Raw genomic sequence first — 27,554 nt, 5'->3', positions numbered from 1 at the left:
GGAGACTGTAAAATAATCGGAGGATATGAAAGAGGGGCAGCAGCCCACTTTGTATTGCCTCTACGCAAGCCAAGGACCGCGGCAGCCTAACCACGTGACCTCAAAGCACAGCAGATCACGTGGTTGGAATGGGCAAGACCCCTGTAAATGCCCAGGTGGTCTCTTGGCGGTGCCGGAAGACCACGCCCGACTGTGTAGACATGTCCATTCTTAGAATTTAACCAACTCCCTATGCTGAAGCACCTAGCTTGCTGCAGCATATGAGAATTGATGATAATCCACTGAATCTCTAATCTGGCATTACTCTGCTACCTCTACACTGAGTAACAAACCATTTCATGGTCGACTATCTGCGGCTATCCAACACGCAGAACTGGCTTCGCGCTCCTCAGCTATACTTAGTAGTCTGGGATATGCTATCATGAACCACGCGGTTTGAGATGACCTCCCAGATTTTGCAGACAGAGCTATCAAATTTGATACATGAATCAAAGAGGAAGAACTCTGAACTGCGCAATGTACGAATGCGATCTACTCGTTCTATCAGGGTCATTGCTAATGGTATAGCTAGGCAGCCGAGCAATCTATCAGTGACCTGAAGGCATTGCCTTCGACATCGGAAGCTCAATTGACAGCTGGTTTGTTTTTCTACATTACTGCGAGATCTGTACCATGTTGCTGAGAAGTTATCAGATCTGATACGGAGACCAAACTTTGTTACCCCGTTCATTCTTTCCTGTCACACTCGCAATGCAAGGCTCGCGGCTATTGGTGTCTCCTGTCTGCAACGGTTGGCGACGTCACGGGCATTTCCTGCTGAGCGACTGAAAGACGTTCTAGCTGGGCTGCGGGAGACCACGAGTTTGAGTAAGTGAGCTTGCTCCATGATCCGGACGTCTCTAACTTCAGCAGATTTGGATGTCCAGCTGAAGATACTTCAGACGCTACCGTCTCTTTTGCACAGTTACTCTGAAGAATTGAGCGGAGAGCTTCTTGCAGGCACATTGGAAATATGTGCAATTTTGCAAGCTAGCAAGACAGCTGCAGTCTCGAATACTGCGGCTGCCACACTACAGCAGTTAGTAATTTCGGCATTTGATAAGGTCGTGGATGAAGATAGTCAGTGCCAAATAGACCCGTGATCGGCCCAGACGTATACTAATGTCTTCAGGGAAACCGCCTGGCTCAATACCGACGGTAATCGTCAGGGTCGAGGGAGAGCAATTGACCATAGGACTTGCTGCTTACGATGCTTTACGAGTGAGTACTGTATGCTACACCGTTTTTACTGTTCACTAATTGGATATCTCTAGATTCTGGACGATCTCTGCCGTCTGGTGGAAGGGGAGAGAGCAGACTTTCTCCAGGTTAAATCTCTTCCGGCGACTTTTGTTCTAGAGCTCATTGAAGGTATTTTGTCCAATAGCGGCCGTCTCTTTCATGCACATCCAGAGCAGACACAAGTGCTGCGGAACCGTCTGATGCCCTTGACCGTGAGGTGTTTCTCAGAGAGACAGTCTTTCGCTCAGACCGTTAGGGTTGCACGCATTTTACTTATTCTTCTGAAACGGCATATGGCTCTTTTGGTTGCTGAGTGTGAAATGGCCCTGGGTCTCCTGATTCATCTTTGCGAACCTGATGGATCCGCACCTTGGAAGAGAGTCCTTTGCATGGAGATATTTCGTGGATTGCATGCAGAACCGGGGATTATCCGTTCGATCTACTTATTATACGACGCGAATGATAAGCGAAAGGATATCTTAAAAGAACATATGGCGTCATTTGTTCGATTGGCTTCTGAAAAGCCTTCGCTGATAGGTGTCAGTCACCAGTCCACTATTCCATCTGGGATCCAACACTCAAGATCAAAGACAGAGGATCAAATCACTCTTGAAGCTGGTGGTGTGGCGGGAGTGATTGGCACCGCGGTAAGTTCAGCGGATGAGAATGTTTCGGGAATCAGCAACCAGTGGAGTATCGTTCGCACTCCTTACATTGAGCTTCTCGACAAGACGGATGCGCCATCCCCCCCGGAGACGTACATTTACAGTCTTGTGCTTAACTGTATTAGTTCCTTTTCTGAAGGCCTGGCAAAGTTCATCCTTCCGTTAACCGTTCCCGACCTAAAGGGAAAGAAGAAGCGCCGTGGATCTTTATCAAAGAAGAGCTCCGTTCCAGTCAATCCCTTGGATCTAGATGCACATCCTCAGTTGGAAGCCATCAAGGCCTGTGCGGGTATCATCGATTCATGTTGGCCTGCAGCCCTTGCGACCTGTTCAACCTTCCTGTATGCGGCACTGGACCCAGATTTCTATCATAATCTAGTCCGGTCTTTCCAAAAGCTGACACATGTCGCTGGGTTACTTCGGCAATCCACCCCTCGGGATGCTTTCCTCACAACACTCGCGAAAGCAGCCATGCCTTCGGATGCTGCCAGCTCGAAGGCTGCCGGGCCTTTCAGCATAGCTGGGACCGAATCATATGCTGGAGAAAGGAAAAAGTCCGTTAGTGAATTTACAGATGGTGCTTCTACTCCCGTTGCGACTCCTGGAGGCTCTTTGGACACTACTGCTGTATCTCTAAGCACTCGAAATCTCTTGTGTTTGCGGGCCCTGCTGAACCTGGGGATTGCTCTAGGACCAACGCTGGATCGGGCAGCGTGGTCTATTGTCCTTGAGACCCTTCAACGGGCAGACCTGGTCATGAGCGTGTCTGCTGTAGTTGCCACAAAACAAGCTGCAGCTGCAAACAACAATGACGAAAACGCCGCTAGTTCTGGAACTGACGTCCCAAAGGCCAATTTTGGAGCGGAAATTATCGCCGTGCAAACGGCAGCTGCAAAGCTGTTTGAAAGTACGGGAGACTACCCGGACAATTCATTTGAGGATATGCTTACTGCTCTCCTTAAGCTCTCTAATGACAGCGAGGACGGCATTCCTGACACGGGACCGGGCAAACCATCTCCTTCTCCCCAGTCTCCATCTCCTGCTCGGCGTACGGGACGGATCCATCAGAGCACACGCAGTATCTCAATGACCTTCGGAAAAGCCAAAGTACAGGAAGACGAACTGAGATTCGTCCTGGAGAAGGTGGAAGAGCTGACTGTGGCAAACCTGGCTCGCCTTTCCTCCCCCGATGGAGATAAAGGCGGACGTTCTTGGTGTATTTTGACTGATTACCTTAAGTTGGTCCTCGTGAACGGGGATATCAACCTTGCTTTAAGGTTGAGGGCGAGTAGGGTACTCAACAATGTTATCTTCCAGACAATGAAACCCGAAAATCAAGATGATATCTCTCTGAGGAATCAGATACAACTGAGAAATCTGGAAGCCCTCAAATCACAAGTGACTTCCCTCTATGCATGGAGAACACGCCTTCCAGGCTCTTCTCAAGCTGCCGATATAGACGTCCATGAGCAGGCTCTGGAGACATTGAAGTCTATTCTCGAACAGTATGGGGAGAGTTTTGTTGTCGGATGGGATCTTGTCTTTGACCTGATATCGAGTGTCTTCGATAAGCCAGACCTTCCCGAAAACGATGGAGAAAGCACACCGAACAAAGGGAAGTCCCAACCATTGAAGACAAAATCGCCGCGGCTAGTCCGCACTGCGTATAAGTCGCTTCAGCTTGTCGCTTCGGATTTTCTGTCTCTTCTGCCGGCATCGTGCTTCTTGGAGCTTGTCGAATCGTTTTCGAAGTTTGCATCCCAAGATGAAGATTTCAATATTTCACTCACCACGACCTCCTTCTTCTGGAATGTTTCCGACTTCTTACAGGGCCAAATTGAGCAGTTCTCAATTGAAACACACGTTGACTCCTCCGCTAGTGATGAGACTCTCACGAAACTAGCCAAGGATAGTGATACGCTTGTTTCTCGAAATTCGCTATGGCTCCTGCTACTGTTACGGATCGTCGACCTGGCAACCGACTCTAGGTTAGAAATCCGGAATAGTGCTATTCGTACGCTTCTGCGGATATTCGACGCGTACGGACAACAGCTTTCTCCTAGGGCTTGGCACCTATGTCTGAATAGAGTGCTTTTTGTGATGTTCGAAGATATTGAATCAAAGATGTTGGAAGTGACCAATGCGTCTAGTCCGGCCCACTCTGAGGAAAGCCAGTGGATGGAAACAGCTGTGGTCATGGTGAAAGGGTCTTCCAATTTGATTGCTGGGTTTTTCGATACAGTCGTGAAAGATGATCATTTTGATCAGTCGTGGGAACGACTGGTTCAACATTTCGGAGTTTTGCTCAAAGTTAAATTACTGGAGCTGAGTGAAGCAATCTTCTCGGGTGTTTCGGAAATCCTCGCCCGTGCCCAGGATTCTGAGACGCTTAGCAAGGGAGCTGTCGAACGCGCATGGGATCTTTGGGTTGTCGGTCACCCTGCTCCTGACGGGGACCCGTTAGACCTGGATAACCCCAATCAAGACGCCCTGCTAGCATATCTACGGTCATTCCAGCAGATATATCGCCTCTTCAAGGATGAGCTGTCCGATGAGCGCATTGAGCAGGTCCTCAAGAATTTGCGAGCCAGTGTTTGGAATTCAGTATGCTCACGATATTCGGTGGACACGGACCATCAGTCGACACTCCAGGCTCACGTCATAGATTGTCTCAAAGTGGTATGTGTGGAAAAGGAGAGCTCTCAACCAGCTGTCGTTCAATACCTTGCGGAGTTTGCCGATTCTGCCCTGTCTCAATGGTCGCCAGACAGAGACAAGAGTAGACCGAGCTTCGTCGCGTTTTCGAAGAACGCTATAGAACTCCTTAGCTGGTATATCGCAGACTTTGGGATCAAGAGGGACATATTCACGAATGGTTCTTTGAGCACCGCACTGGAGCACTTGGCACACCAGATAGCCCGGAAGTATGAATGGCAGGGCAAAGATCGCGAACCCACACTGTGGCAGAAATCAACAACCGCCGCATTGAATATCTTGCAAGTTGCCGTACCATACGTTGAGAAGCAATATGAATCTGCCGACCCTCTTCAAGTCGCACGATTCTGGGGATGCGTGGTAAATATTGCTCAGGGGATTGTGTCCGGTGGAATCGAGATGGGGCCTGATTTGACCATTGAGAGAATCCTTTCCGACGAAGCCTTTGATATCAGTGCCTTCAACCGTCTAATATCCCTCGTGATCCCATCTCTCGGAGCCTCCATTATTCCGGACGAGCACCGTCGAGATTTCGTACGGGCAATTTTCCGCTCGTCGCTCATTTATCCCCCACAGCGGCTCGATCTCCCTCGAGGATCCGCGCTGGACGAACCGCTGCGCGATCTATACAAGGTCCGTCCTGGACGTACATTTGACGCGGCACCTACACACCGCTCGAAAATAGCCTATGTACTCATAGACACGCTCTTTGACCTCGCATCTGCCTGCCACGTGCAAGACGACGACAACCACACGGCCCAGGAGGCCGATCCTCGTCGCGTCTCCATCGCACGCTCCATCTCTCCCTTCCTGATCCTGCGCTGTGCCATCTCCATTAAATCTTACATCGCTGACCAGCCGCTGCGTGGTCTGATGCCACAGCCCACATCTGCACGGCGAGAGCTGCTCCATCTCCTGCACCACCTACTCGAGCTGAACAGCGAACCAGCCGCGATCCCAGACGCCCCCGCCTTCTCTCCCCCTTCTCAATCCTCATCTCCAAGAGCTAGTCAGAAGAAACACCTCGGCTGGATGTATCCACTTGTTGTGAAAGCCATCCAAGTAGCGGGGAAGGAGAGAGAAGACGGCAAAGTCCTCGAAGCGCTAGGTAAAATTCTACAGGAAGTCAGCTTAGTAGAAGAGGAAGCAGCAGATTCGGAGTAAAATGGAGGAGAAAAAACATGTGCGTGTGTGTATGTGTGTGTATGTGTGTGTATGTCTGTCTGTCTTTGTAACAAAAAACAGGAGTAGATCAAAGAAAGACGGCCTCGTTTTGTTCTTATAATGTAATGAAGTGTGAAGCGTAATGTTCCATAATATTGATCCGTCATGGTAGAGCAGTCTCATTTCATCTAGCAGCGTGGGTGTCTTCATAGTGTTATTTGGACTCAGTGCATGGCTTTTTTTTTTCAAGGGTAGTGATACGCGACACAGATGAATCGATTATATAAAAGGTCGTTTCCTTTTCGAATCTAGGTATACAGTACAAGACAACGCGGAATACTCAACGCCCCCGCCCATAGCAGGAAACCATGTTACTAAAAAAGGATAAAAGATCAAATAATGCTATGTACATGGGAATTCTGTTGATATTCGTTTCGAAAAGCAATCAAAGAATCAAACACACGAGATGTAGGGGATGTAGAATCATCGGTCATTGTGGGAGGAGACGTTCATGCGGGGTATAGTCCAAACAACAGAGCAAGAGGATTTCCTCTGAAGTGGGAGCAGAGGAAACCGTTTTTAGCAACGGCAATCTCACTATGCGGCTACTGCGCGAGGCTGGTTGTTTGAATCTCTTCCAGGACCTGCTGTGGCTGCCCCAGGTAGTGGCGGCTGTTGCGCCTGCTGTTGCATATGAGCCTGCTGGATCTGCTGTTGTTGAGCCACCTGTGGGGTGGTCGCGATCTCAGGGGCTTGACGGTATAAGGTGATCTCGCTCTGTTTGAAGTAGCGACGAGCATCTGCAGAAGAGTTAGCTGGTATTAGTATATTGCTGGCGATAGTTTCCTTTGCAGTTCTAGGAGCGTTGAGCACGTGAGAGCGTGGGTATTGAAGGCCAAAACAGGAAAGTTTATAGTTTTGAACGAAAGTGGAGATGAACTGGTACGTGGGGGAGACGTGGGGGAGATGTGGGCTCGGAGCGTGGGGAGTTCTCCCGTGAGCCACGCCCAGCTCGAAGGTTCCGTTGCCGTAGCGCGGCCAGATCAATTGCCGTCGGGTATCGACCGCGGGTGAGGCGGCCACGCATCAAGCCGCGCACATGCGCAAAGAGAGGGACAGAAATAGTGCTCATGCCGGCAGTGAACGGATGATATCAATCGTCATAGGACAGGCACCTAAAACAATGACCCCGCACCCGTGCACATTGCACCAAGTTCAAGCAGACGGGAGGGTGAAAAGAAAGGCAGAACCATATCACTAACCTTCATCTATCAAAACCAAGCTCAGATAATACCGAGTAGAGTACTTCTTGTTCACGTCACGGAATGTCGGGGTGAGGTCGAATCCACCAAGGAACAGCCGGATTGGAATTGTTTCACCTGATCTTCATTCAGCAACCGGCCTTCATACAACTGACAACGAATTCCCTCGCCAGGGACAGCATTATGGAGGAATAAGATCCGGTAGATCCTGCTAACCTATATGCAAGACTTCTGGGGCAGTGTTCTTACCTCGTGATGGAGAACCATCCATGATCTGCCAAAAGTCAACGTCAGCAACTGATCTATAAATGACCAACAACGGAAACAAGACAAGAATCAGGACGAAAAACCAACCTCAAACCGCACCAGAGTCTCGCTCTCGTTATATTGATTGGGCGGCGTGCCCGTCGTCTCTCTTCGAATGATAGACAATTCCATATGTTTGATCTTCAACCGCACCAGCAAGAAATATATCCTCCCGACAATCACGTCTTTGAGATGATATTTGGACTTGGAGTACTCGAACTCGATATGCAGGCAGTCTTCGATACCGACGTCCATCTTGATAGGGGTGTTGTTCTCCGGTGGCATGCGGTAGGAGTAGACCCAGATGTCCTTCTCACGGATGACGTCCGCCATGCGCCGCGAAACCGTCACCCGGACAAAGTAGCGTAGCTTGACATTGATGCCATTATAAGACTCGTATTGCTTCTCGACATTCTTGAAGTTGAAGGGGAACGTCTGCGGGTGCTGGAGCTCGCCCGGAGCAGCGAGTTCTTGAACCAGAGACAAGAATTCGTAGTGATTACCGCGATCAAAGAACATTTCTATGCAAAAGTACATTATGTCAGTCCAATGCCTTTCAGTAGTTACTGCAAAAGCCTCAAGGAGGGATCGCGCGCGTGCAGAAAGAAAGCGCATGCACCGTATACTGCGTACCGATCGACCCAATGAACTGCACCTTGATTCCCGTATGCTCTAGACGCTTCCCATCCTTTGGTCGTACGGTCACAGCACCTCTGACCGACTCGCCATCCATGTACAGAGGGGCCTTCTCCCGGCGTCCCTTGTCGAGCTTGACATCGACCGTCTGCCGCTCATCGCTATCCTCGAGCACGACGTCGATGTCGACCGGTGTAGAGAAGAATAAGGACGCCATGCTTGTAAATCAACCACACTCGGAAAGAAGCTCGATGAAATCAACCCAGTTCAATTCGTGAATTTCGTTAGACAATGGAAATCAGAGAGCTTGGGTCATGTCGCGGGGGAGCTTCATCGCAAGATTCACGACTGCCTGGAAAGTAGCTCCGCGCAAGCTGGCGTCGGGGGTCCAGTGCGGATTATGTAATCGATATCGTACCACCAAACGCTCTTGTTCGAGAAGAACATAAGACAGTAACTTAATTTACAGTGAGTGTACTGAAGACGATTCTTACCATTATTTTTGTATATCTATTCAAAAGCAATCAATATAAGTCTGCGAGGAGACCACTATTTGCAAGCCCGTCTCGGAGAGGAATCTCGACTTATCCAATGTCGCTGGACTGTTACCGTATGTTCACGGAGAGAACAGGCGTAAATCGATACTTGAACTTCAGACAAGCCATTATGGATGAGCTCTGAAGGACAGATTATTCGTGATTTCGTTTCAATGATGGTAAAACCCATGGTGAAGGCAGCAGTGATGATGATAAAGTAAGATTTTCGGGTCAAGCTGAGACTCGCGTTCCGCACTGCAACGATGTATGTACAGTACTACCTTCTCCGCGTATTGTGGCAAGATTAATGGTTTTCTGCATCACAGTAGCTAGATTGCCGGCAATATGAGAGACTCAACATACAGGAATATGTACCCCGTACTGTTATCAGACATTGTAATCCGTCACCGCTGTTGCGCAACAACGCGCCACATCGAATATGGAAGAACCTGCGGACACTAGGGCAAAAGTTATCAGTGTATGGTCCAGAATGGTTATCAAGCTAGTTGTGTAATGGAGCATGCGTAGTATATATCTTTCTTCTCCATTGCCATGGTATGATAGGTGATTTGTCTGCTAGAACGAAGAAATGCCCGAGATACGGCTTGATTCATGGGGACATCATCCTTGCTCCTAGCTAACGAGGTTCCGCCGACCCGGGACAGAACAGCATAAGAGTGTTATTATTCGAAGAATCAAAATGCTCTAGAATTTGTTCTAGAGCCCGTTTCGGTGTTTGTCCATACAAAATGTTGCCCCATGGGGTATTAGCCCCAGGTGATATGGAGAGCGCTGTGTCGGTATAGTTACTAGTAACATAGTTGTTGCACCTGCGGCTGAGCTGACTTTAGGTGTATGGGGTAAGAATGTAACTAATTACCTGTTCCAAATCCCTGACTTGATATATTATTGGCTCAACCCATGTCTTTCAGACGTCGATAAAGGAGATACGAGGCCGGATGTCAATCCGAAGCCCCCCTCCCTAAGTAAGAACGGCCATGCAGAGAGCTATCATTATTTTCTGAAGGTAAACAATATTCTGTGGATCTGTAATTCCTCTTTTCGCATTTTCCAGGTCTGGTGATCATGATAGTCTCCCGACACGGGTATAACTACCTACAGCGGCAAGCTGCAGGACCGAGCAGGGAAACCGCAACACGGTCATCGATGATTGTAGCAATCCGGGATCAATGTTGCAGGCAGGAAACAATCTCCATCAGACCATAGAGTACTGCACTAATTATCCTATTTGGTATGCGGGGCGAAGATCAGTGACGCACCTACTGTAGAGTACTGGACTAAGCCACAAATCTTCCCAACTGACTCGGCTTGGGGAAGCACTTCTGAAATGATTCGTATCGATGCCACGGCCTAGTTTCCTGTATCATCTGGATACAGTGATCATGTGAGTCACCAATGGAACTTCATATATTGACATAACGGATCGGTTGCATAAGAGAGTGACAATGAGCTATCGGTTGAACATTAATACCAGGCGCAAGGCTAGTGGTTATCACTGTGCTGAATGTACTGTATGTATGTACTTTAGCATCACTCGCTGCATCTGACCAGAAAACACTTCGCTGCACCAAAGAAGCAGCTCATATTCAGCCATAATAAGGCAACTGTTAGAACTTGACCATAGCCTTTTCTTTTTGTCCAAGTCGGGTATCGTCATTAACCGATTCCGATGCGATGCGTCACGTCACACGTCGAGAGTACATACGGCGCGCATTCTGCATCTCAGTAGCTTGTCTCTAACAGCTGGCTACCATCTGCACGTATATCAACCAATGGAGTGTATAACACATTTTCACACTGCATTTGTAGATGAGGTGCTGAGGACGCGGCATATGCGATGATATAGTCAAGCTGGATTCCGACCTTACCTTTGTCCATAAACGCCAGTTTTCCCTACACAGGAGCTTGCAGGCCGATTGAGAATCTGAGGGAGCATAAGCAATAGCTTAAACTAATAAAGAAGTCCAGCGCAGGTGATCCTTGCCACGTGGGTTGTAAAGTCCAGTCGGCCATATGAAACGGGGGGCGATTCCCCGCGCCACTGCAGAGTAAGTTTTTTTGGGTAATTACTAGGTTCGCTTCGGACCGTCTGGCCATTATCTTTAGCGATGCATGAGAAGGTTGTCAGTTGTGACCAGCCCCCTCAGCTGCTAACTATATCATCTGCTTTGTCGCCAGGACTGACCGGTGACACTGCCCGCGCCCGCGATGACCGCTAGCCTCAGCTGCTGCATCGTACCAATGTCAACTCGACATCCAGGCTGATACGCTGACTTTGCCCTAGCAGAAGATCTGGATAGGTCGTCGCAGAATTGTTCTTCAGCATATGTATGAGGCATAAGCTGTACGGCGTAATGTACTGACTGGCGTCCCGAACGGTACCGGCCACGAGCGATGCAGGATTTCTCTTGCAGAACATCATCCACTAGACTCCTACCTGCACTCAAGATCCGTGAGGGGTTCCCGCAGGTTCGAGCGCCATTTCGATTACTGACAGGGTTTCAGATACGTCGATAGTGACATCGCTTCACAGAGCGCAGGACGTGCTCGGGCTCCCAGTACGGAGTATTACAGGTGATCAATTGCCGGCTGCCGAGCGTGGGGCGATCGGTGTTGTTCCCGGACTCGATTCCATCCTCTCTGTGCTCTCTTTGATGCTTGTCTTTGGGATGCAAACAGTATGATAATGAGAGGGGTGGGATGCGTTTACAATGTGCGGCATCAGAATCATCATGGTGGTTGTCACGCAAAAGATAGCAATGACTTGCTACCCCGTAGTTAGTCAGAAATTAGAATCTAAGAGAAAACCGAAAATGCTCCGGACTCCACGCGGTCGCTCTTCCCCGGACTGCGCCATGCCGCTTTGGAACGCAGAGGTCAGGCGGTCCCTTGCCTTTTCCTGATGCGCAACTCTCTCTCTCCTTTCTCGCATTTCGGGCTTCCTCAGCAATCATGATATGTCGCACCGGATCAAATGGTTTGCACTTACTAGTCCAGACTCCATGGGCTTCCTCCATGATATCCCTGCGGCAGCGCTGATGCTTGCCCCAACTGTGGAAACCTTGCAGAATGTTTGTGATTAATAATTATCCGCAGCCTAACTTAACTAGTTAAGTATTCTTTCTTCTCTGTCCTTCTGGAGGAAGTCAATCAACCAACCATGCATGTTTGCCTGTTAATAAATGATCACAAACTCTAGCCATACTCGCAGCTTCCCACTCCCTATTGTGAGTCTGACAAGCCCTCGTGAAACCTCTCCCCCTTGATCTGGCAGTGGATGTGACGGAAATGGTTGGCCTCCAAACTACCTACCTAAACTGACCGTCGGCCGGGGCAGCAATCCCGAACGTCGCCCTGTGGCTTAGCGTGGGGGAAAGCGACATTTTATGTGATATGTTGATGTACTGTATTATTATTGTATCATCAGTACCGTCACATCCACGTCCGCGAGTCCCAGAGGTCCCCGATTCGCTGGTCTAGGCGGTCTGCACCACGATCGATGACCTCATGCCGCGTGCAACAGATGAAACGACTTGTATGTACTCGTACCATACGGCGGCGGTAACGAGGCCCAACTCTTTGCTGCTGCGACGGTCGTCTGCGATCCTCCTTCCGATGAAACCAGCTTTTAGTTGACCAGATCCTGGCCCAAGAGGTTTGGCAGTCGTCAACTTAAATAACGAGCGCTATCCTCTCTGACGGACAATCATAATACTACGCAGAAACATATCATCTCATCCCTTCTTCCTGTTGACCCCTAAAAAGCCACAGCTGCCAACGGTTTGTGATACTCACTACTGTCTATCGATCCGCCCAGCCCACTGGAGCAATTTTAGCCCGGCCGCTTTCTCACGCCAGAACCAGACGGGCGGACTCGTCCCTTGCACTTCTCCCCCACTCGGGCCCGGCTTTTGAGATTCCATCAATTCAGCTCGGTTTGCCCGTCCTCCTGCCGGCCCACCCAATAGTCACCGTCATAAGAGTATTTAATCTGAAGTAGATCCTGCCATCGGCAACCAGGCCGTTCGCTCTGTTTTTTTCTTCCCCCCTTGACGACTATTTATTTTCATTGCGCCAGTCCGATCCGATCGATCTCCTGTTGTGACAAACCACCATCGAGCTAGCTCTATACTTCGATCCCGACTCTCCGTAATTGTGTATATCCACGGTGCACCATCGCATACAACCTCAGCGTCCCACCGCGACTGTGATTTCACTGTGATTTCCGGAGTACTCCTCCGAAAAAACAACATCAATTAGACTTTCGTCCCGAAATCTTCATCCGTTCATCATCATGTTGACCGCCGATGGCCGGACGCAGCCCTCTCTCAATCCCACCGTAGGCCGGCCGCGGACTCAACTTGCCAGGCCCGTCAAGTCCTACAACGTGACAGTGCAGCAGACAGACATGCCACCGGAGAAGCTACAGCACATCTGGGTGGTAACAGGTCCTGCAGGCTGCGGCAAGACTACTGTCGCAAAAGGTCTACAAGAGAAACTGGGCCTCCCTTTTCTCGAGGGAGATGACGTAAGTATACCATTCCCTCCTCCCATGAACTTGTCAAATTCTCGTGAACTGGATAGCTGACATTGTGTGACTGGGAATAGTACCATCCTCCGGCCAACAGGGAGAAGATGGCCAACGGCATCCCCCTCACGGATGCAGACCGCTGGGACTGGCTCATCTCTCTGCGGGAGGCCGCAATTCTGCCACTCTCCGCCACAGATGAATGTCCAACACCTCCATCCGGCGTCATTGTCACCTGTTCTGCGTTGAAGAGAAAGTACCGAGATGTGATGCGCGTGGCTGCCTATGGTCATCCGTCTGTTCGCATTCACTTCATCTATCTCAGAGCTGACGAGAATGTTCTGATGGACCGGGTGACCAAACGAAAAGACCACTACATGAAAAGCGGCATGGTGCACTCCCAGATAGAGCTCCTGGAAGAGCCGGTCAATGAGTGGGATGCAGTTGCTGTCGATGTCGCTGCACCTCCGGAGGAGGTTGCGAATCGCGTTATCACTGCAGTGCATGCAACAATGGCAGAGTACCAGTAATAGTCTCTCAGACGATTATTATTTGGTAGTCTGCTTCCATCATATGAGCATAAAGCTGTACGGCGTCAGTTTCGGTTCGGTGTCTTGGAGGTTGGGAAGTATCTCATCAGACGGATCTTTCGGTCTATCATCATCTGCTTTTTTATTTTTCGGGTCTTCTAATTCCTAGGCGTTTCATTGTCATTCCAATGGCAGGTGAGAAAACATGGGGAGGTGTTGTGTTCTTCTTGGACTTGTACTTTTTATTAATACCAGTGTTGCGTCTCTCTTGATGATGTCACGTATCTTATGCAATTTCAGGGTGTGCAAAATCAGAACTCTACCCCTAGCGTCTTTTTCTTTTTCGTTTCTCTTAGATCTTGTATACCTAAGCTCCAATGAAACACAATAATAATAGCATGCAGGAGAGGTACAAGAACAATAATCCAGTCGAGCGATATCGGCCAGTAATAATACGTACCCGTACTTGCTGTACGGTCACATGACAGCCCCACCGCAACCTGTGAGAATCGAGCAATACCGAGAAATTCTGTCCCACTGAGTCACTCTCGAAGACTGCGATGCTCCATCGGCTGAGTATACGAGGCAGTCATTTCTCTCACGCCCTTTCAGCCGCCGCCGTTTTTCGTTCTCGAGGTCACTATATCACGCAACGACCGAAAATGACGGAGGCAAAGCCCGACAGGGACCGTAAGTTTCTTCCCTTCTTCACTTGAACCTATTGTCTTCCCCCCCCCTCCTTTTACCCCTCTATGGTTTTCTTGATGGTCCGGGGTCCGCGCTAACGTCCTTTTTTTTCTTTTCTTGTATAGAGGCGAAGGAAAAGGCCAAGGCGGAAAAGGCTGCCAAGTTCGCTGCGAAGCAGGCGAAGCTGAAGGAAAAGCAGCAGCAGCAGAACTCGAATAAGACGCAGGCACAGGCGCAACCCAAGAAAGAGAAAGTCGTCGAGACACTCCCTCCCTTCCAGGACCCTACCCCGCCTGGGGAGAAGAAGCAGATCCAGTCGTTCGACAGCCCGCATTTCTCTGCCTACAACCCCGGAGCGGTCGAGTCGTCCTGGTACACATGGTGGGAGAAGAGCGGATACTTCCGTCCTGAGTCCGGCAGGAATGATGTCGATGGAAAATTCGTTATTCCCCTTCCTCCGCCAAATGTCACCGGTGCTCTGCACTGCGGTCATGCTCTGGCCAACTCGTTGCAGGATACGCTTATCAGATGGCACCGCATGAAGGGTTACACGACGTTATGGGTTCCCGGCTGTGACCACGCCGGTATCTCGACTCAGTCCGTCGTCGAGAAGATGCTCTGGAGGAAGGAGAAGAAGACCCGCCACGACCTTGGCCGTGAGAAGTTCACTCGTCTTGTCTGGGACTGGAAGGATGAATACCACCAGCGCATCAACAATGCGCAGAGACGTATGGGAGGTTCCATGGACTGGTCGCGTGAGGCCTTCACTATGGATGAGCAACTTACTGCTGCCACCATGGAGGCTTTCTGCCGCCTCTTCGAAGAGGGCTACATCTACCGTTCCGACCGCTTGGTGAACTGGTGTACTCAGCTCAACACTGCGTTGAGTACTCTTGAGGTCGAGAACAAGGACATCCCTGGCCGGACCTTGCTCTCCGTCCCCGGTTACGAGAAGAAGGTCGAGTTTGGTGTGTTGACCCACTTCAAGTATCAGATCGACGGATCCAACGAGACCGTTGAGGTCGCCACGACCCGTCCCGAGACCATGCTGGGTGACTCCGGTATTGCTGTGCACCCGGATGACAAGAGATATACCCACCTCGTCGGCAAGTATGCGCGTCATCCGTTCACGAACCGTCTTCTGAGGATCGTTGCGGATACCTATGTCGACCCTGAATTCGGTACTGGTGCTGTGAAGTTGACGCCTGCTCACGACTTCAACGACTACCAGCTCGGTCAGCGCCACAACCTCGAGTTCATCAACATCCTGAATGAGGACGGCACCCTGAACGAAAATGCGGCTCAGTTCAAGGGACAGAAGCGTTTTGATGCTCGTTACACCGTCGTGGAAGAGTTGACGAAGCTGGGTCTCTTTGTGAAGAAGGAGTCCCATGCCATGAAGATCCCGCTGTGCGAAAAGTCCAAGGATGTCATCGAGCCCTTGATCAAGCCTCAGTGGTGGATGCGTATGAACGAAATGGCAGAGGCAGCCGTCAAGGCTGTTGACGAGGGAAAGATCACTATTGCCCCTGAGACTGCCAACAAGTCATACAAGCGCTGGTTGTCCTCCATCAATGACTGGTGTCTGTCCAGACAACTTTGGTATGTGGAGTCCTGAAAAAAAAGCTTCGCTATTGCTTTCGCTAACTGTTCACTACAGGTGGGGTCACCGTATCCCTGCTTACCGCGTCATCTTCGATGGAGAGTCGTCTTCTGAAAACGCTGAGACTCGCTGGGTTGTAGGAAGGACGGCCGAGGAGGCTCACGCGAAGGCCAAGGCGAAGTACGGAGACAAGGAGTTCCGTCTGGAGCAAGATCCCGACTGCTTGGATACCTGGTTCAGCAGTGGACTCTGGCCCATGGCTACTCTCGGCTGGCCGAACACCGAGAAGCCCGACTTCAAGAACTTCTTCCCCACGAGTCTGCTGGAGACTGGATGGTTTGTGCCTTTTTCCGAGAAAGTAATGATGACGACGCTGACTGTAGTGCTAGGGATATCCTGTTCTTCTGGGTTTCTCGTATGATTATGCTGTCGCTGAAGCTTACCGGTGAAGTGCCCTTCAGCGAGGTCTACTGCCACAGCTTGATTCGTGACTCCGAAGGTAGAAAGATGAGCAAGTCTCTCGGTACGTATATGCATATCCGGAACAGAACTTATGACTGGAGTGCCTGTGACTGACAGAGATTTAGGTAACGTCATCGACCCTCTGGATATCATCCACGGTATCGACCTTCAGGCGCTTCACGACAAGCTCCTTGTTGGAAACCTTCAAGATAGCGAGATCGAGAGGGCAACCAAGTACCAGAAGACTGCCTTCCCTCAAGGCATTCCAGAGTGCGGAGCTGACGCCCTCCGGTTTACTCTCCTCTCCTACACCACTGGTGGAGGAGACATTAACTTTGACATCAAGGTCATGCATGCTTACCGCCGCTTCTGTAACAAGATCTGGCAGGCTAGCAAGTATGTCATGGGTCGCCTTCCCCAGGGCTTTGTCCCAACTGCTAAGCTGGACACCTCGAAGCTTTCTCTCCCCGAGAAGTGGATCCTCCACCGCATGAACGTTGCTGTCAAGGGTGTGAACGAAGCCTTGGCTGCCCGTGAGTTCTCCAGAAGCACCAGGATCATCTACCAGTACTTCTACGATGAGCTCTGCGACGTCTTCATCGAGAACAGCAAGGCTATCCTGTCCGACGGTACCCCTGAAGAACAGGCCAGTGCCCAGCAGACTCTGTACCGCGCGTTGGATGTTGCCCTCCGCTTGGTTCACCCCATCATGCCTTTTATCACCGAGGAGTTGTGGCAGCGTCTTCCCCGTATGCAGGGAGACTCGACTGAGACGATCATGCTTGCGCCCTACCCAGAGTTCGACGCCAGCCTCGAGTTTGAGCAGGATGCTGCCAACTACGAGCTGGGACTGAAGTGTGTCATGGGTATTCGCTCGTTGATCGCTGAGTTCAACGTCCGCAACGATGGACGTGCGTTTATCAGGGCCTCGACCCCTGCCAGCCACGCCAGCATTGAGCCTCAGGCTTCTGCTATCAAGGCTCTTTCCGGCAAGGCGATCACCGAGCTCAAGGTCCTCGGTCCTGATGCCCCCGAGGATGCCACTCCCCTTGGCTGCGCTATCTTTGTCATCTCTGCCGACATCGTCGTCATGGTCGACGTGGCTGCCGGCCTGACCGACATCAACGCTGAGATCAGCAAGCTTCGCAAGAAGCTCCAAAAGAGCCAGACCACGATCCAGAAGCAGAACGAGGTCCTGACCCGTGAAGGCTTCGAAGAGAAGGTCAGCGAGGTCGTGCGCAGTGCTGAAAAGCAGAAGCTTGCCGACGCCGAGGCCGCGACGGAGAACTACAAGCGAACAATCGAGCAGTTTGAGAAGATGAGCCTGGGAAGTGCTTGAATTCGAAATTTCAAGTGCACTACTACTTCTTCTACTTATAGAGGAAATCATGATTCGAGTATATGAAAGAAAAGAATCTCAGCGCTTTTTTTCTTGTTGTTTCTCCATCTCATGGTCTATGTGATGTGTATGCGTGATGTCCTAGCTTGTTAGATAGGCCGTACAAATATATTAAATTATGAATCACATCTCTTTGAACATCGAGAGTTCTTCTTGCTAGGATCCATGGAATGGATGATCGTCAATGCAACGTATTCTAGGAAATCTATAAAGGATTCTGTCCATTGCAACATCATCTCGACTGATTTTCTTTTCTAGTCAAGTCTGTCATCATCAACATTTATATACATAAATAGCCGTCTCGCGCCCAAAGGGGCGTATTGCGTATTGTGTATACTGAGGTGAATATAAAGGGATTACAGCCTCAGTCATGAGCCTCTATGAGTTGAAGGACTCCCAGAAGACTTCACGTGTAGTTATCGTTCTTATTAATCCCATTTTGACCTCTGCATGAGCCTGAGTCAAATCAATTCCATTTCTCTTCATCTCAGATTCAAAAGCATCAGTTCCGGCGTCTCGATAAATTGACGAACGACACTCGCCATTCTAGCCATGGTGGCACCATCAATGACTCTATGATCTGCGCTCCAGCTGAAATTGACCAGTTCGCCCTTGGTGACTTGTCCGGCTTCATCGAAGATGGGAAGTTGTCTAGACCTTCCGATTCCTAGAATAGCTACTTCGGTGGGAACTATCACGGGCGAAACGTACGTTCCTCCGATATTTCCGATATTGGAGACGGTGATCGTGCCGCCGGTGAGATCTGCTGGTGTGAGTTTTCCTGCTTTTCCAAGGGTGCTGAGACGGGATATTTCGGATGCGATGTCTAGGATGGATCGCGCTTGGACGTTTTTCACGTTAGGGACGATTAGGCCTTGAGGCGTGTCCATTGCCACTCCGATGTTGTGGATAGATCTCATGATGAGTTTTGGTTTGTTTGGGTCGCTGGTGTCGACCCTGGCGTTGAGCTGGGGGTATTGCTCTAGGGCAAGGGATACTGCTTTGAGGACGAATGGAAGGAAAGTGAGTTTCTGCGGATTGTTGGCGTCACTCGCGAGTTTCTTTCGAAGATCAGACAGTCGGCCCACGCTGAGCTCGTCTGCGAAGAGGAAGTGTGGGATGGACAAGGATCGAGTCATGGTTTTGAACATCTGTGATTGAATCGGGGTCAGAGAAACCGGGTTCTCTGTCTGCTTTGCATCTAGTGTTGGTGCTGATCTGGTATCTTCTGTTGTTGAAGCAGGAGTGTCTGCTGCGGAGTCTCTGATAGCAACGAATTTGAGGACGTCCTCTTTCATTACTCTCCCGTCTTTGCCTGTTCCTGTGATATCGAGGATGTTTATGTTGAACTGTTTTAGGAGCCCTCGAACAGCGGGAGTTGCGAGTGTGGCATATTTTGATCTTTGAAGAGGAGGACTCTCCGCCTGGACTGATATTGCCGTTTCAGGTGCCGTACTGAGGCTTGTCGTTTCTGTCTGAGATTCGGAGGTAATGGGTTTGGCAGGTTCCTCTGCAGGGGCAGGGGGATGGGGACTATCATCAGGGTATTTTGCGTCATCGACCTCGATGTCGCACAATGCCTATTATAGACCGTCAGCATTGTATGGTGGTGATTTATTCAGACTGCCTCACCCTTCCGGTTGGTACTGTGTCGTCTGCTTGGAAGTGAAGCTTCTTGATGATGCCTTCGTATCTCGATGTGATCTATGATGGTAGGTTAGTATATAGGATACTAATTCTTCAGACCAGTACATAGGAAGCATACATCATCCACCGCTTTATCAGACTGATACTGGCAAAGCGGCTTCCACTCCTCGACATGAGCGCCTTCCTCTACATACCACTGGATGATCTGGACTTCCATGATGCCTGTGGATAATGATATCAATATACTATCAAATTGCAAAACACCAGTATTAATTTGAGGCTCACCTTCACCCACATCTTTCAAGACTTGCGATCTGACTCCGGACCAAATAGGTGAACTGTGGAATCTCCGATAAGACCCCAGCACCGATGTAGGAACAATTGGCATGGCATGGCTGGAGCAAGCCAGCCTCAGCACACGAGGAAATTTCCCACCGCAACGCAGGATCCCCATCATGATCCCTTGAGTCTGACAACAGAGCAGAAAGAAAGGGATCTGAGGATTCTGGGAGACTTATCCCCCCGCGGCCCTTGACTACCCCAGACTGGAAGGCCGACGATAGCCGCTGCCACGTGACTTACTCCGCACTTTCCCCAGCTTTGGCGTAGCAGAAGAAGATGAGATGGATTGACGAGCATGAGAGGAGATAGAGATATCTCGAGCCACGGCTGTTGATCTATTGTTATTCTAGATAGACTTTGACATCTCTTCAGGGCCATGGATACGTGTCTGCGCAACCAATGCGAGAAGAGATGCCCCTCTTCAGATAAGTTGATGTCCGGGCGGTGAGAGAACCGCCGTCAGCTCATCTAAAAGGATCTTTCGGGGGTCAATTGAACTGTCTAGAAGCGCTTTCCAGACTCCTCAACGTGCTCAGAAATCAGCGTACGTGGTCCCAGGTTACTGCGAGGCCATCTTTACTGACAATCGCAGCTTGTTAATACGAAAATGACCGCTTTCAGCCGCCGAGAATGCGCGGAGACCTCTCCGACCCTTGGGACAGCGGCTGAGAATCCAGTTCGCGCGCCTCTTCCCGCCAGCGTAAGGGGCCGCATACCTCTATCCGCAATCTGAATGGACACTCACATTGCGCAAGCTATCAGCCACGGGCCGTCGAAGAGAGCCAGGGCGCAATCAGGAACAGATCCCAGATCCCAGATCCAACAGAGCAGAACTTAATTTTCCTCGCCTCGTTCCCATATATCCGGGCTGCGCCCGTCGTCATGGCCATGTTTCGCTTTCTCGCACAGCCCTTTGGGTCTAATGGCGGTGCAGCGACAGGACCGACGAAGCCTAAGAAGTCCAAAATGGTTGCTGAACATCTCACTATCAGAAACCTCACTCCGACGCCGATCGAGTTGAAGCTCGTGGAGCGCTTCTCTGCGCCGGACGCACCACTTGCTGATGTGGGAACCCTTGCGAAGAACTTCACCAGATTGGTGACGAATACGACGCGCACCAACAACCCGGTTGATGCCATCGCGAACGATGCGAAGCCTTTCGCGCATGAGGATGTAAATGTCCGGGTGGAACCGTGGGCTACGGCCCAGACAGATATCCGCGCCTTCACAAAGTCCGACAAGGAGAGACTGCGCCTGACCATCGAAGCAGAAGGGGAACGACACCAGGTGCAGACGCCGGTGCCGACCACAGAATCTGCAACCATGCGCGCGTTGACGGACAAGCCTCGTTTCCAATTTACTGGCATCTATATCACGCCCGAGTCACACCTGGCAGTCTTCTCCTCTGCCAATCTCCAGGCTTGGATGCGCGAACTGAGAGACGACACCCTGTTGTCCGCTCTCTCGATTCCTGGTACTCATAACTCTCCCACCTGCCATGTTGCTCCGCCATCTGTCCGCTGTCAAGCAGTCAGCCCACGGAAGCAGCTCGAGAACGGTGTACGCTTCTTTGACATTCGGGTTCAGCCGCAGTTTCCTGAGGACCCAGCCAAAGACCAGCTGCTCCTGGTCCACAGTGTCTTTCCCATTTCTCTAACAGGGAACAAGTATTTCCGCGATCTGATGCAGACGGTAAACGAGTTCCTGGACCGTAATCCATCGGAGACCCTCATCATCTCTTTGAAGAGAGAGGGGCCCGGAACACATACTGATGAACAATTAAGCCGGATCCTACGCGACCACTACGCTCGTCCAGACAGCCGTTGGTATACAGACCCCAAGATACCCACCTTAGGTGAGGTCCGCGGCAAAGTCGTTCTCATCCGCCGCTTCAACATCGAGGAGCGATTGAAGCACGAGCATAACGGGAGAGGCTGGGGCTTAGACGCATCTGCATGGGCGGATAACACCCCCCATGCGATGTGTCCCAGCGGAGAGATCTGTATCCAAGATTTCTACGAGGTCCTCGAAACCCAAAACATCAATAAGAAGATCCAATACGTCACGGAACAAATCTGTCGATCTGGCGAGCAATGCTATCCATACGGCATCCTGAAGAACCCCGATGACGGAAAGCGTCATCCTTTCTATATCAACTTCCTCTCCGCCAGTAATTTCTGGAAAGTAGGAACCTGGCCTGAGAAGATAGCAGCGAAACTGAACCCAGCCACCGTAGACTATCTCTGTCGAAAGCACCCCGAGAAGCAGGATGGTGATTGGTCCACGGGTATCCTGGTTATGGACTGGGTTGGTCTAGATGGAGATTGGGACTTGGTTAGATGTGTCGTGGGCATGAACTCCAGGTTGAAGTCGAGGCAGTAAGCTCGGAAGATAGACTTCTTTGAGCTTATCTGTGTTCATTCTTCTTATTTTTGTAATCTTCTCAAGCGAAAAGCCCCCTCTGCAGGACCTCAGAGGTATACGTAGTCTGCTTTTTATATCTTGTGTTCTACAGGTTTATTGGTTAGATGGCAATGATTACTCGTCAGTGAAAACGACCTAAAGAACATTGTATCTATTTGTCTTCATAGCTCGCGATAAAATATATATATCTCGATCATCCTTTACCAATTCAGATTCGCAACGAAATAAAAATAGGTATTGTACATTGAGGAGTGCTTCTCTTCCCTTTTCAGGGCTCACTCTTTCCCTCACCCTTCTGTTCATCCTCGAGCACGCTCCGTCGGCTCTCCAGAGTAAGGTAGAGACTCTTGCTATGGCCATCCAGAGCATTCGTGATGCCGGCACCGATACTCTGAAGCATGGTGACCAGCTGGGAGCGCAATCCGTCCATGCCGCCTTCGATGCTTCCGACCCACTTGGTCTCGTCGACGTCGAATACCTTTCCGTCAACTCGGGCAGCGAGTAGCATAAGCTTCTGTAGTCCATCCTGAACGGTCAATTCGTAGTAGCCGGGGTTGGCTCGTCGCGTAGGCGCCGGGAAACCGGTGGCCTTCGGGGCGAGGATCGAGAGGGCGGCCTTGAGATGCTCCGGGGAGACGTGCGGGAAAGAGAGCACAGCCAACGGTCCAGAAAGAAGTGTCGTCAGCTCGTGCTTGCCCTTCATGTTCATCACAGCGTCATGCGCTGCTCGGGAGAGATCGTGGGTCAAGGCTGGGTCGTTTTTCGATCCCGAGACGGTTGGCTTGCCTGCTTTCAGAGCATTCTGGTCAGGATGATAGTATTCGACGATACGAAGAGCCGTTTCGAAAATGCTGTTTTGAATAATCTGCAGCTTGATGGAAGAGGCGAGCGGAGGAAGGCTCCGTCCTGCCGCAGCTTGATCATCGTCGACCTTCTGCAGTGCCTTGCTCAGCTCCCGACGGATACCAGCCCACTCAGTAGATTGCAGGTTGTTGTGCTGGAACAGAACCATGAGAGGTGCTGTCCGAAGCAGGGAGGTGTATTGTCGGAGAAGCTGTGACCTGCGTTCTTCGGGTCTGCGATGTGATGGAGGCTGGGAGGGAGGGTATCTGGCAATCGGAGGATAAGAGGTTGTCATCTGCTCTATCGATGCAGCCGGAGTGACTGCAGAGGCTGCAGCACCACTGGCATATCTGCTGGGTACCAGGACCTCATATTGATAGACCCTTTGTCGGCAGAGCGACTGGGAGATGCGCGAGCGCGCAAGTCGTAGCCTGGGCGGCATCTGGAAAATATGAGTTGACAAAACGATCAAGATGCAATTGAAGAATTCAGAAACGGGCCATTAGCCCAGCTTGACGACCTGTCTGAAGGCAGCGGAGGCTGGAGATGCAGTTGATGCCCTGGAGAAGCGGAAATTTTGGCGATGAATCGCGGCCGGGCTTTTGGATCCCAAAAAGGAAAAGGTCGGATGTCAAGGCGGTCTGTTTCTGCCGGTGCAGGATGACTCGTTTCCGTCCGAGTAAGAAATGATCTCCGGTGTAACGCCGAATCAAGCATACAAGGGCAGGCTCAATTGCCAGATGCGCGTGCCGTTCAATTGATAATCATTGCGCACGTACTTTTGTCGTCTCTACTTCGTACATATTCCCCTTGGTCAATACTATGGCTGCTCCCGCCGAAGAAAAACCCGAGCCCGTCTCGATCTCACCCCTCCTAAAGAGCCTGGCCTACCCCGCAGCAGGGGAGATTCAGGTCTCTGCAGAGGAAATTGCCAGTGCATTCGCTCTGATTTTCGAGGATCGAATCTCAGTGATCCAGACCGCTGCTCTGCTCACACTCCTGCATTCCACTGGTAAAGATCGGGAGTCGGATGTGATCGCAAAATGTTCGCAACGCATGAGAGAGGCAGCAAGCCAGATCGAAAAGCAGTCATTGAAGAAAGCAGTCAAGGCTAGGGGTCGGAAAGAGGGCAATTACAGAGGTGGACTGGTGAGCGATGAGCTTATACAATTGCCCTAGGCGCAAGAAAATGCTGACTTGATGCAGTGCGACATCGTTGGTACCGGCGGTGACTCGCACTCGACCTTCAACATTTCCACAACCTCCTCAATAATCGCATCTCCGCTCCTCATGATGGCAAAGCATGGAAACCGTGCGCAGACCTCGTTCTCGGGCTCAGCGGATGTCCTTAACGCGGTCGAACCGGTACCTCCCAAGATCTCCGCGGTGACTGCCGATAACATTGCGAAAGTGTATGAGCAGACGAACTACGCCTTCCTCTTCGCACCCAACTTTCACCCTGGCATGATGTACGCAAACCCTGTCCGCCGCGGCCTCGGTATCAGAACGATATTCAACCTGATGGGTCCGTTGGCGAATCCCGTCGACTGGGCTCTGGAAGCCCGGGTGGTCGGCGTCGCATACCAGAGCCTGGGACCTGTTTTCGTTGAGGCTTTGAGACTAAGTGGTGCAAAGAAGGCAATGGTCGTCTGCGGTGAAGAAGACATGGACGAGATCAGCTGTGCCGGAAAGACCAACTGCTGGAGGCTGTCGGAATATCCCAATCCAGCTTACAAGGGATCGTCGGACGATGACGACGCCAGCACAAGCGATGAAGATGCTCCTTCTCGAACGCTTGTCAAGCTCGAGACATTCCAGCTTCACCCATCTGACTTCGGGCTTCCCACTCACCCGTTGTCCGATGTGTACGGAAGGAAGATGCCCAAGGACAACGCTGCGAAGCTGATGAGCATTCTACGCAACGAACTTGCTCGCGATGATCCGATCCTGGACTTCGTACTGATGAATGTCGCAGCGCTCCTCGTCGTCTCCGGCATCTGTGAGGCTGACACCAGTAACATGGGTCCTGGTGATGACGGTAAGGTCATCACTGAACGGGGCCCTGGTGGCGGACGCTGGAAGGAAGGTGTCCGACGAGCTAGGTGGGCAGTGGAGAGTGGCCAAGCACTGAAGACATTTGAGGAGTTTATTCAGGCAACAAATAATCTGTGATATTCTTACGATGTAGAACGGGATGGATAGGATTGGAATTTGGGAACAAAAAAAAAGGTTGTGTTCGAATTCTTCTGTATAGCGTACTGGGTTCAGCAGGACAGTATGTCCTTTAGAATCGAAAGCACTTTGGAGGGAGAACCATCCTCTTGGTTACTCCTTGTGCTAGGTTTGTCCGTGAACGAGTCATGCTCTCTCTGCAATGATCCCTTCCGCTTGAACTGCCTCTAGATTGCTTTTTTTATATGATGAAAACCCTCTAGACTCCCTTAGCGCCATGTAAATGCGTAGCAAACGTGACAAATCAACCGGTGTCTCCAGCCCATCATGACCATGGCCCTAGCAAAACTGACGAGGTCAACACCTCACAGTCGATTTCCCAATCATCGCGCCTCGAACTGAACCATTCTATTCCACCGCAAACAGCATTCGTCAGCAAATCCGCAATCACAACAGGACCCAAAGACAAATGACTCTTCAGCAGTCATCAACGGAAACTCACCTCTTGGTCCGCTCCTTATACAGCACACGATGACCACACTCCTTGCAACGGATCTGATCGCCGCGCTTCAGCGACACCTTCGAGTTGCAGTCTCCGCAGAGATAAGTCACAGCTGGACCGTCCGCGGAGGCGCCGCTGAGACCGTCGGCACCGAAGGCGTTCTGGGCGCCCAAAGACGGGACCTGGTAGGCTTCGCGGGACATTTTGCTCAAGAATTTGCTTTCCGTTCCTTTTTTTTCAAGTGAAGAGCAGTTTGCAGGAGAGATGCGAGCTTGCTGTTGTAGCGGAGAGAGGTGGTGAATAATGAGTGGCGCAGGAATAATTATCGTCTGGACTTGGGAAAAATGGAGATGCGGCGGCATCGATGATCTTCCATGCGACGGACAGTTGCAGACTAACCTAATCTAGACTAGTCTTTGTTTAGTCAAGTCACTTACCGAAAGCGGTAACTACATAGTCCTCAGGTGGCAGCCCGTCCGTTTGTCTGTGTACAGCATCCTTTGAAATAGAGGTATTTATCCGATTATTTGGAAGAGAATTTTTCACATGGATCAGTACGGTATCCCGGAAAACTTCGAGCGCTAGCAATTGCGCGTCCCCAGGTTATGCACCGTCTTGAGCGGCCACCTTTCTTGGTTTGTTGTAGGTACCTCCTATTCATGACGAGATACCTACCTATATAACGGTGACAACTAGACCTAGCCTAGATAGACCTGTGGCCATGTAACAGGCGCCACGGTATCCCAGTAGGATGTGTCGAATCCAAAAGAGCACGGAAGCAGAATCTGAATTGCTTACTTGACTCTAGGTCTAGGGGGGATTTGATCCCATATTTATCTCTAGCATACAAAGAATTTAGATCCTAGTAACCTAGTAATCTAGTAGTAATCCATTATGCCACAAACGGATGATTGACAGATCACCTGGCGTTTGCTTTTGTACGCCGACAGGATGTTGTGCCGCGTTATCCCTCCCTTCAACCTTGTTGACATGCGCTTCGACTGTTCCCGCAAAACCGAATCCCAGGCTAAATCGTTTGTTATTCTTGAGATCGGGCGTTCCAGAACTCCCAACATATCCGGCCCTTGACCTAGAACGAACCCCTGGCACGAATAGGTTGCACCCAATCTTCTGCTTTCGTCTAGTTCTTGAAAGTCCGCTTGCGCGGACCGGTGGATGCAATTGCTATCAGGTACAGCATCGCCTCACGAACCGAGATCTGTGCAATTTGTCCTGCATAATTGTTAGGAACTCTGCAAGAGAAGTAGCATATAACTCACCCAGAAGGACGCGCAGCGAGGCAGAGTTCCCTCTGAGTACTGCACTTTCAAACCATTCCTTGAATTGATGCTTCTGAAAGGGTGTCTTCCCCTCCCCGACAATAAGAGGGATAGACAGGGGCCCATGAGGACGAAATCTGGGACCAATCCCCTCTCTTGGCCGGTATTCTGGCTGTTGCTAGAGCCTCTCTCCTTACACGAATTCCAATCTCCAAACTTCCCCGGGAAGCCGATCTCGAGCGCAATGGCGGACAATACGTGCAGAACGTGGTTTACATAACGACCATTACTGGTGATTTCCTCTCAGCACCTATAGTGCTCGTTACGTATGTTGTGTCCATTTGTGGCAGCATCGACCACAGTAGCATCCAGGTAGGTCGTGTGATCTTGCCAGTCAATGGCGTTGAATTGCCGTCTCGCATCGAGCTGGAAGGAGCTCCAGTGCTGCAACGCCCCCATAAACCTCAACCGATGGATGGCCGTACTTGTGATGTGGAATCTGGGGGACAATCAGACACTGCGGAAAGTTGTCGACAATTATATCTCTAG

At 50.6% G+C, this 27,554-nt stretch overlaps 9 protein-coding genes across 9 annotated transcripts; 5 read left to right on the top strand and 4 right to left on the bottom strand.

The window, feature by feature from the left end:
- The first annotated feature begins 194 nt into the window (after positions 1 to 194).
- C8Q69DRAFT_451258 (hypothetical protein) lies at positions 195 to 5,964 on the top strand. The gene is made up of 6 exons (XM_028629479.1): positions 195 to 518; positions 572 to 638; positions 694 to 867; positions 913 to 1,119; positions 1,172 to 1,260; positions 1,314 to 5,964. The coding sequence occupies exons 1-6, from the start codon at positions 441 to 443 to the stop codon at positions 5,823 to 5,825; spliced, it is 5,127 nt and encodes a 1,708-aa protein (XP_028489107.1). The 5' UTR covers positions 195 to 440; the 3' UTR covers positions 5,826 to 5,964.
- Positions 5,965 to 6,422: 458 nt separating this feature from the next.
- On the bottom strand, positions 6,423 to 8,246 carry C8Q69DRAFT_394460 (putative vacuolar protein sorting-associated protein 26; the record flags this gene model as incomplete). Its single annotated transcript, XM_028627649.1, has 5 exons — positions 6,423 to 6,625; positions 7,088 to 7,204; positions 7,337 to 7,361; positions 7,442 to 7,914; positions 8,027 to 8,246. The coding sequence occupies 5 exons, from the start codon at positions 8,244 to 8,246 to the stop codon at positions 6,423 to 6,425; spliced, it is 1,038 nt and encodes a 345-aa protein (XP_028489106.1).
- A 4,354-nt stretch (positions 8,247 to 12,600) lies between these two features.
- C8Q69DRAFT_26281 (thermoresistant gluconokinase family protein) lies at positions 12,601 to 13,747 on the top strand. The gene is made up of 2 exons (XM_028626716.1): positions 12,601 to 13,114; positions 13,195 to 13,747. The coding sequence occupies exons 1-2, from the start codon at positions 12,881 to 12,883 to the stop codon at positions 13,642 to 13,644; spliced, it is 684 nt and encodes a 227-aa protein (XP_028489105.1). The 5' UTR covers positions 12,601 to 12,880; the 3' UTR covers positions 13,645 to 13,747.
- Positions 13,748 to 14,306: 559 nt separating this feature from the next.
- Positions 14,307 to 18,006, top strand: C8Q69DRAFT_512068 (valyl-tRNA synthetase; the record flags this gene model as incomplete). Its single annotated transcript, XM_028633283.1, has 5 exons — positions 14,307 to 14,334; positions 14,457 to 15,933; positions 15,992 to 16,270; positions 16,324 to 16,457; positions 16,522 to 18,006. The coding sequence occupies 5 exons, from the start codon at positions 14,307 to 14,309 to the stop codon at positions 17,733 to 17,735; spliced, it is 3,132 nt and encodes a 1,043-aa protein (XP_028489104.1). The 3' UTR covers positions 17,736 to 18,006.
- A 271-nt stretch (positions 18,007 to 18,277) lies between these two features.
- On the bottom strand, positions 18,278 to 19,896 carry C8Q69DRAFT_440555 (putative 2-oxo acid dehydrogenases acyltransferase; the record flags this gene model as incomplete). The annotated part of the gene is made up of 4 exons (XM_028628666.1): positions 18,278 to 19,375; positions 19,428 to 19,499; positions 19,561 to 19,664; positions 19,728 to 19,896. 4 exons carry the CDS (start codon positions 19,894 to 19,896, stop codon positions 18,278 to 18,280), a joined length of 1,443 nt encoding a protein of 480 aa, XP_028489103.1.
- Positions 19,897 to 20,253: 357 nt separating this feature from the next.
- Positions 20,254 to 22,321, top strand: C8Q69DRAFT_26239 (phosphatidylinositol phospholipase C). The gene is made up of 3 exons (XM_028626706.1): positions 20,254 to 20,328; positions 20,377 to 20,484; positions 20,547 to 22,321. The coding sequence occupies exons 2-3, from the start codon at positions 20,392 to 20,394 to the stop codon at positions 22,164 to 22,166; spliced, it is 1,713 nt and encodes a 570-aa protein (XP_028489102.1). The 5' UTR covers positions 20,254 to 20,328; positions 20,377 to 20,391; the 3' UTR covers positions 22,167 to 22,321.
- A 23-nt stretch (positions 22,322 to 22,344) lies between these two features.
- C8Q69DRAFT_451225 (hypothetical protein) lies at positions 22,345 to 23,749 on the bottom strand. The gene has a single exon (XM_028629477.1). It carries the CDS (start codon positions 23,491 to 23,493, stop codon positions 22,477 to 22,479), a length of 1,017 nt encoding a protein of 338 aa, XP_028489101.1. The 5' UTR covers positions 23,494 to 23,749; the 3' UTR covers positions 22,345 to 22,476.
- Positions 23,657 to 25,489, top strand: C8Q69DRAFT_26214 (putative anthranilate phosphoribosyltransferase). The gene is made up of 2 exons (XM_028626704.1): positions 23,657 to 24,200; positions 24,258 to 25,489. Exons 1-2 carry the CDS (start codon positions 23,874 to 23,876, stop codon positions 25,221 to 25,223), a joined length of 1,293 nt encoding a protein of 430 aa, XP_028489100.1. The 5' UTR covers positions 23,657 to 23,873; the 3' UTR covers positions 25,224 to 25,489.
- Positions 25,490 to 25,606: 117 nt separating this feature from the next.
- C8Q69DRAFT_502982 (metallothionein-I gene transcription activator) lies at positions 25,607 to 25,928 on the bottom strand (the record flags this gene model as incomplete). Its single annotated transcript, XM_028632444.1, has 2 exons — positions 25,607 to 25,631; positions 25,726 to 25,928. The coding sequence occupies 2 exons, from the start codon at positions 25,926 to 25,928 to the stop codon at positions 25,607 to 25,609; spliced, it is 228 nt and encodes a 75-aa protein (XP_028489099.1).
- Between the last annotated feature and the right edge of the window lie 1,626 nt (positions 25,929 to 27,554).

Source organism: Paecilomyces variotii, assembly GCF_004022145.1.
Source record: "Paecilomyces variotii strain CBS 101075 chromosome Unknown C8Q69scaffold_1, whole genome shotgun sequence".
Classification (NCBI taxonomy): Eukaryota; Fungi; Ascomycota; class Eurotiomycetes; order Eurotiales; family Thermoascaceae; genus Paecilomyces; species Paecilomyces variotii.
This window is presented reverse-complemented; position numbering and strand designations above follow the sequence as displayed.

Excerpts from the sequence above, each read along its gene's own strand:
- C8Q69DRAFT_451258 (XM_028629479.1), top strand. The coding sequence starts at position 441 with ATGACCTCCCAGATTTTGCAGACAGAGCTATCAAATTTGATACATGAA. Across the intron at positions 639-693 it reads GGAAGCTCAATTGACAGCTG|ATCTGATACGGAGACCAAAC; the intron begins GTTTGTTTTTCT and ends AGAAGTTATCAG. Across the intron at positions 868-912 it reads GCGGGAGACCACGAGTTTGA|ATTTGGATGTCCAGCTGAAG; the intron begins GTAAGTGAGCTT and ends TAACTTCAGCAG.
- C8Q69DRAFT_26281 (XM_028626716.1), top strand. The coding sequence starts at position 12,881 with ATGTTGACCGCCGATGGCCGGACGCAGCCCTCTCTCAATCCCACCGTA. Across the intron at positions 13,115-13,194 it reads CTTTTCTCGAGGGAGATGAC|TACCATCCTCCGGCCAACAG; the intron begins GTAAGTATACCA and ends GACTGGGAATAG.
- C8Q69DRAFT_26239 (XM_028626706.1), top strand. The coding sequence starts at position 20,392 with ATGACCGCTTTCAGCCGCCGAGAATGCGCGGAGACCTCTCCGACCCTT. Across the intron at positions 20,485-20,546 it reads GCGCGCCTCTTCCCGCCAGC|CCACGGGCCGTCGAAGAGAG; the intron begins GTAAGGGGCCGC and ends GCAAGCTATCAG.
- C8Q69DRAFT_451225 (XM_028629477.1), bottom strand. The coding sequence starts at position 23,493 with ATGCCGCCCAGGCTACGACTTGCGCGCTCGCGCATCTCCCAGTCGCTC.
- C8Q69DRAFT_26214 (XM_028626704.1), top strand. The coding sequence starts at position 23,874 with ATGGCTGCTCCCGCCGAAGAAAAACCCGAGCCCGTCTCGATCTCACCC. Across the intron at positions 24,201-24,257 it reads GCAATTACAGAGGTGGACTG|TGCGACATCGTTGGTACCGG; the intron begins GTGAGCGATGAG and ends GACTTGATGCAG.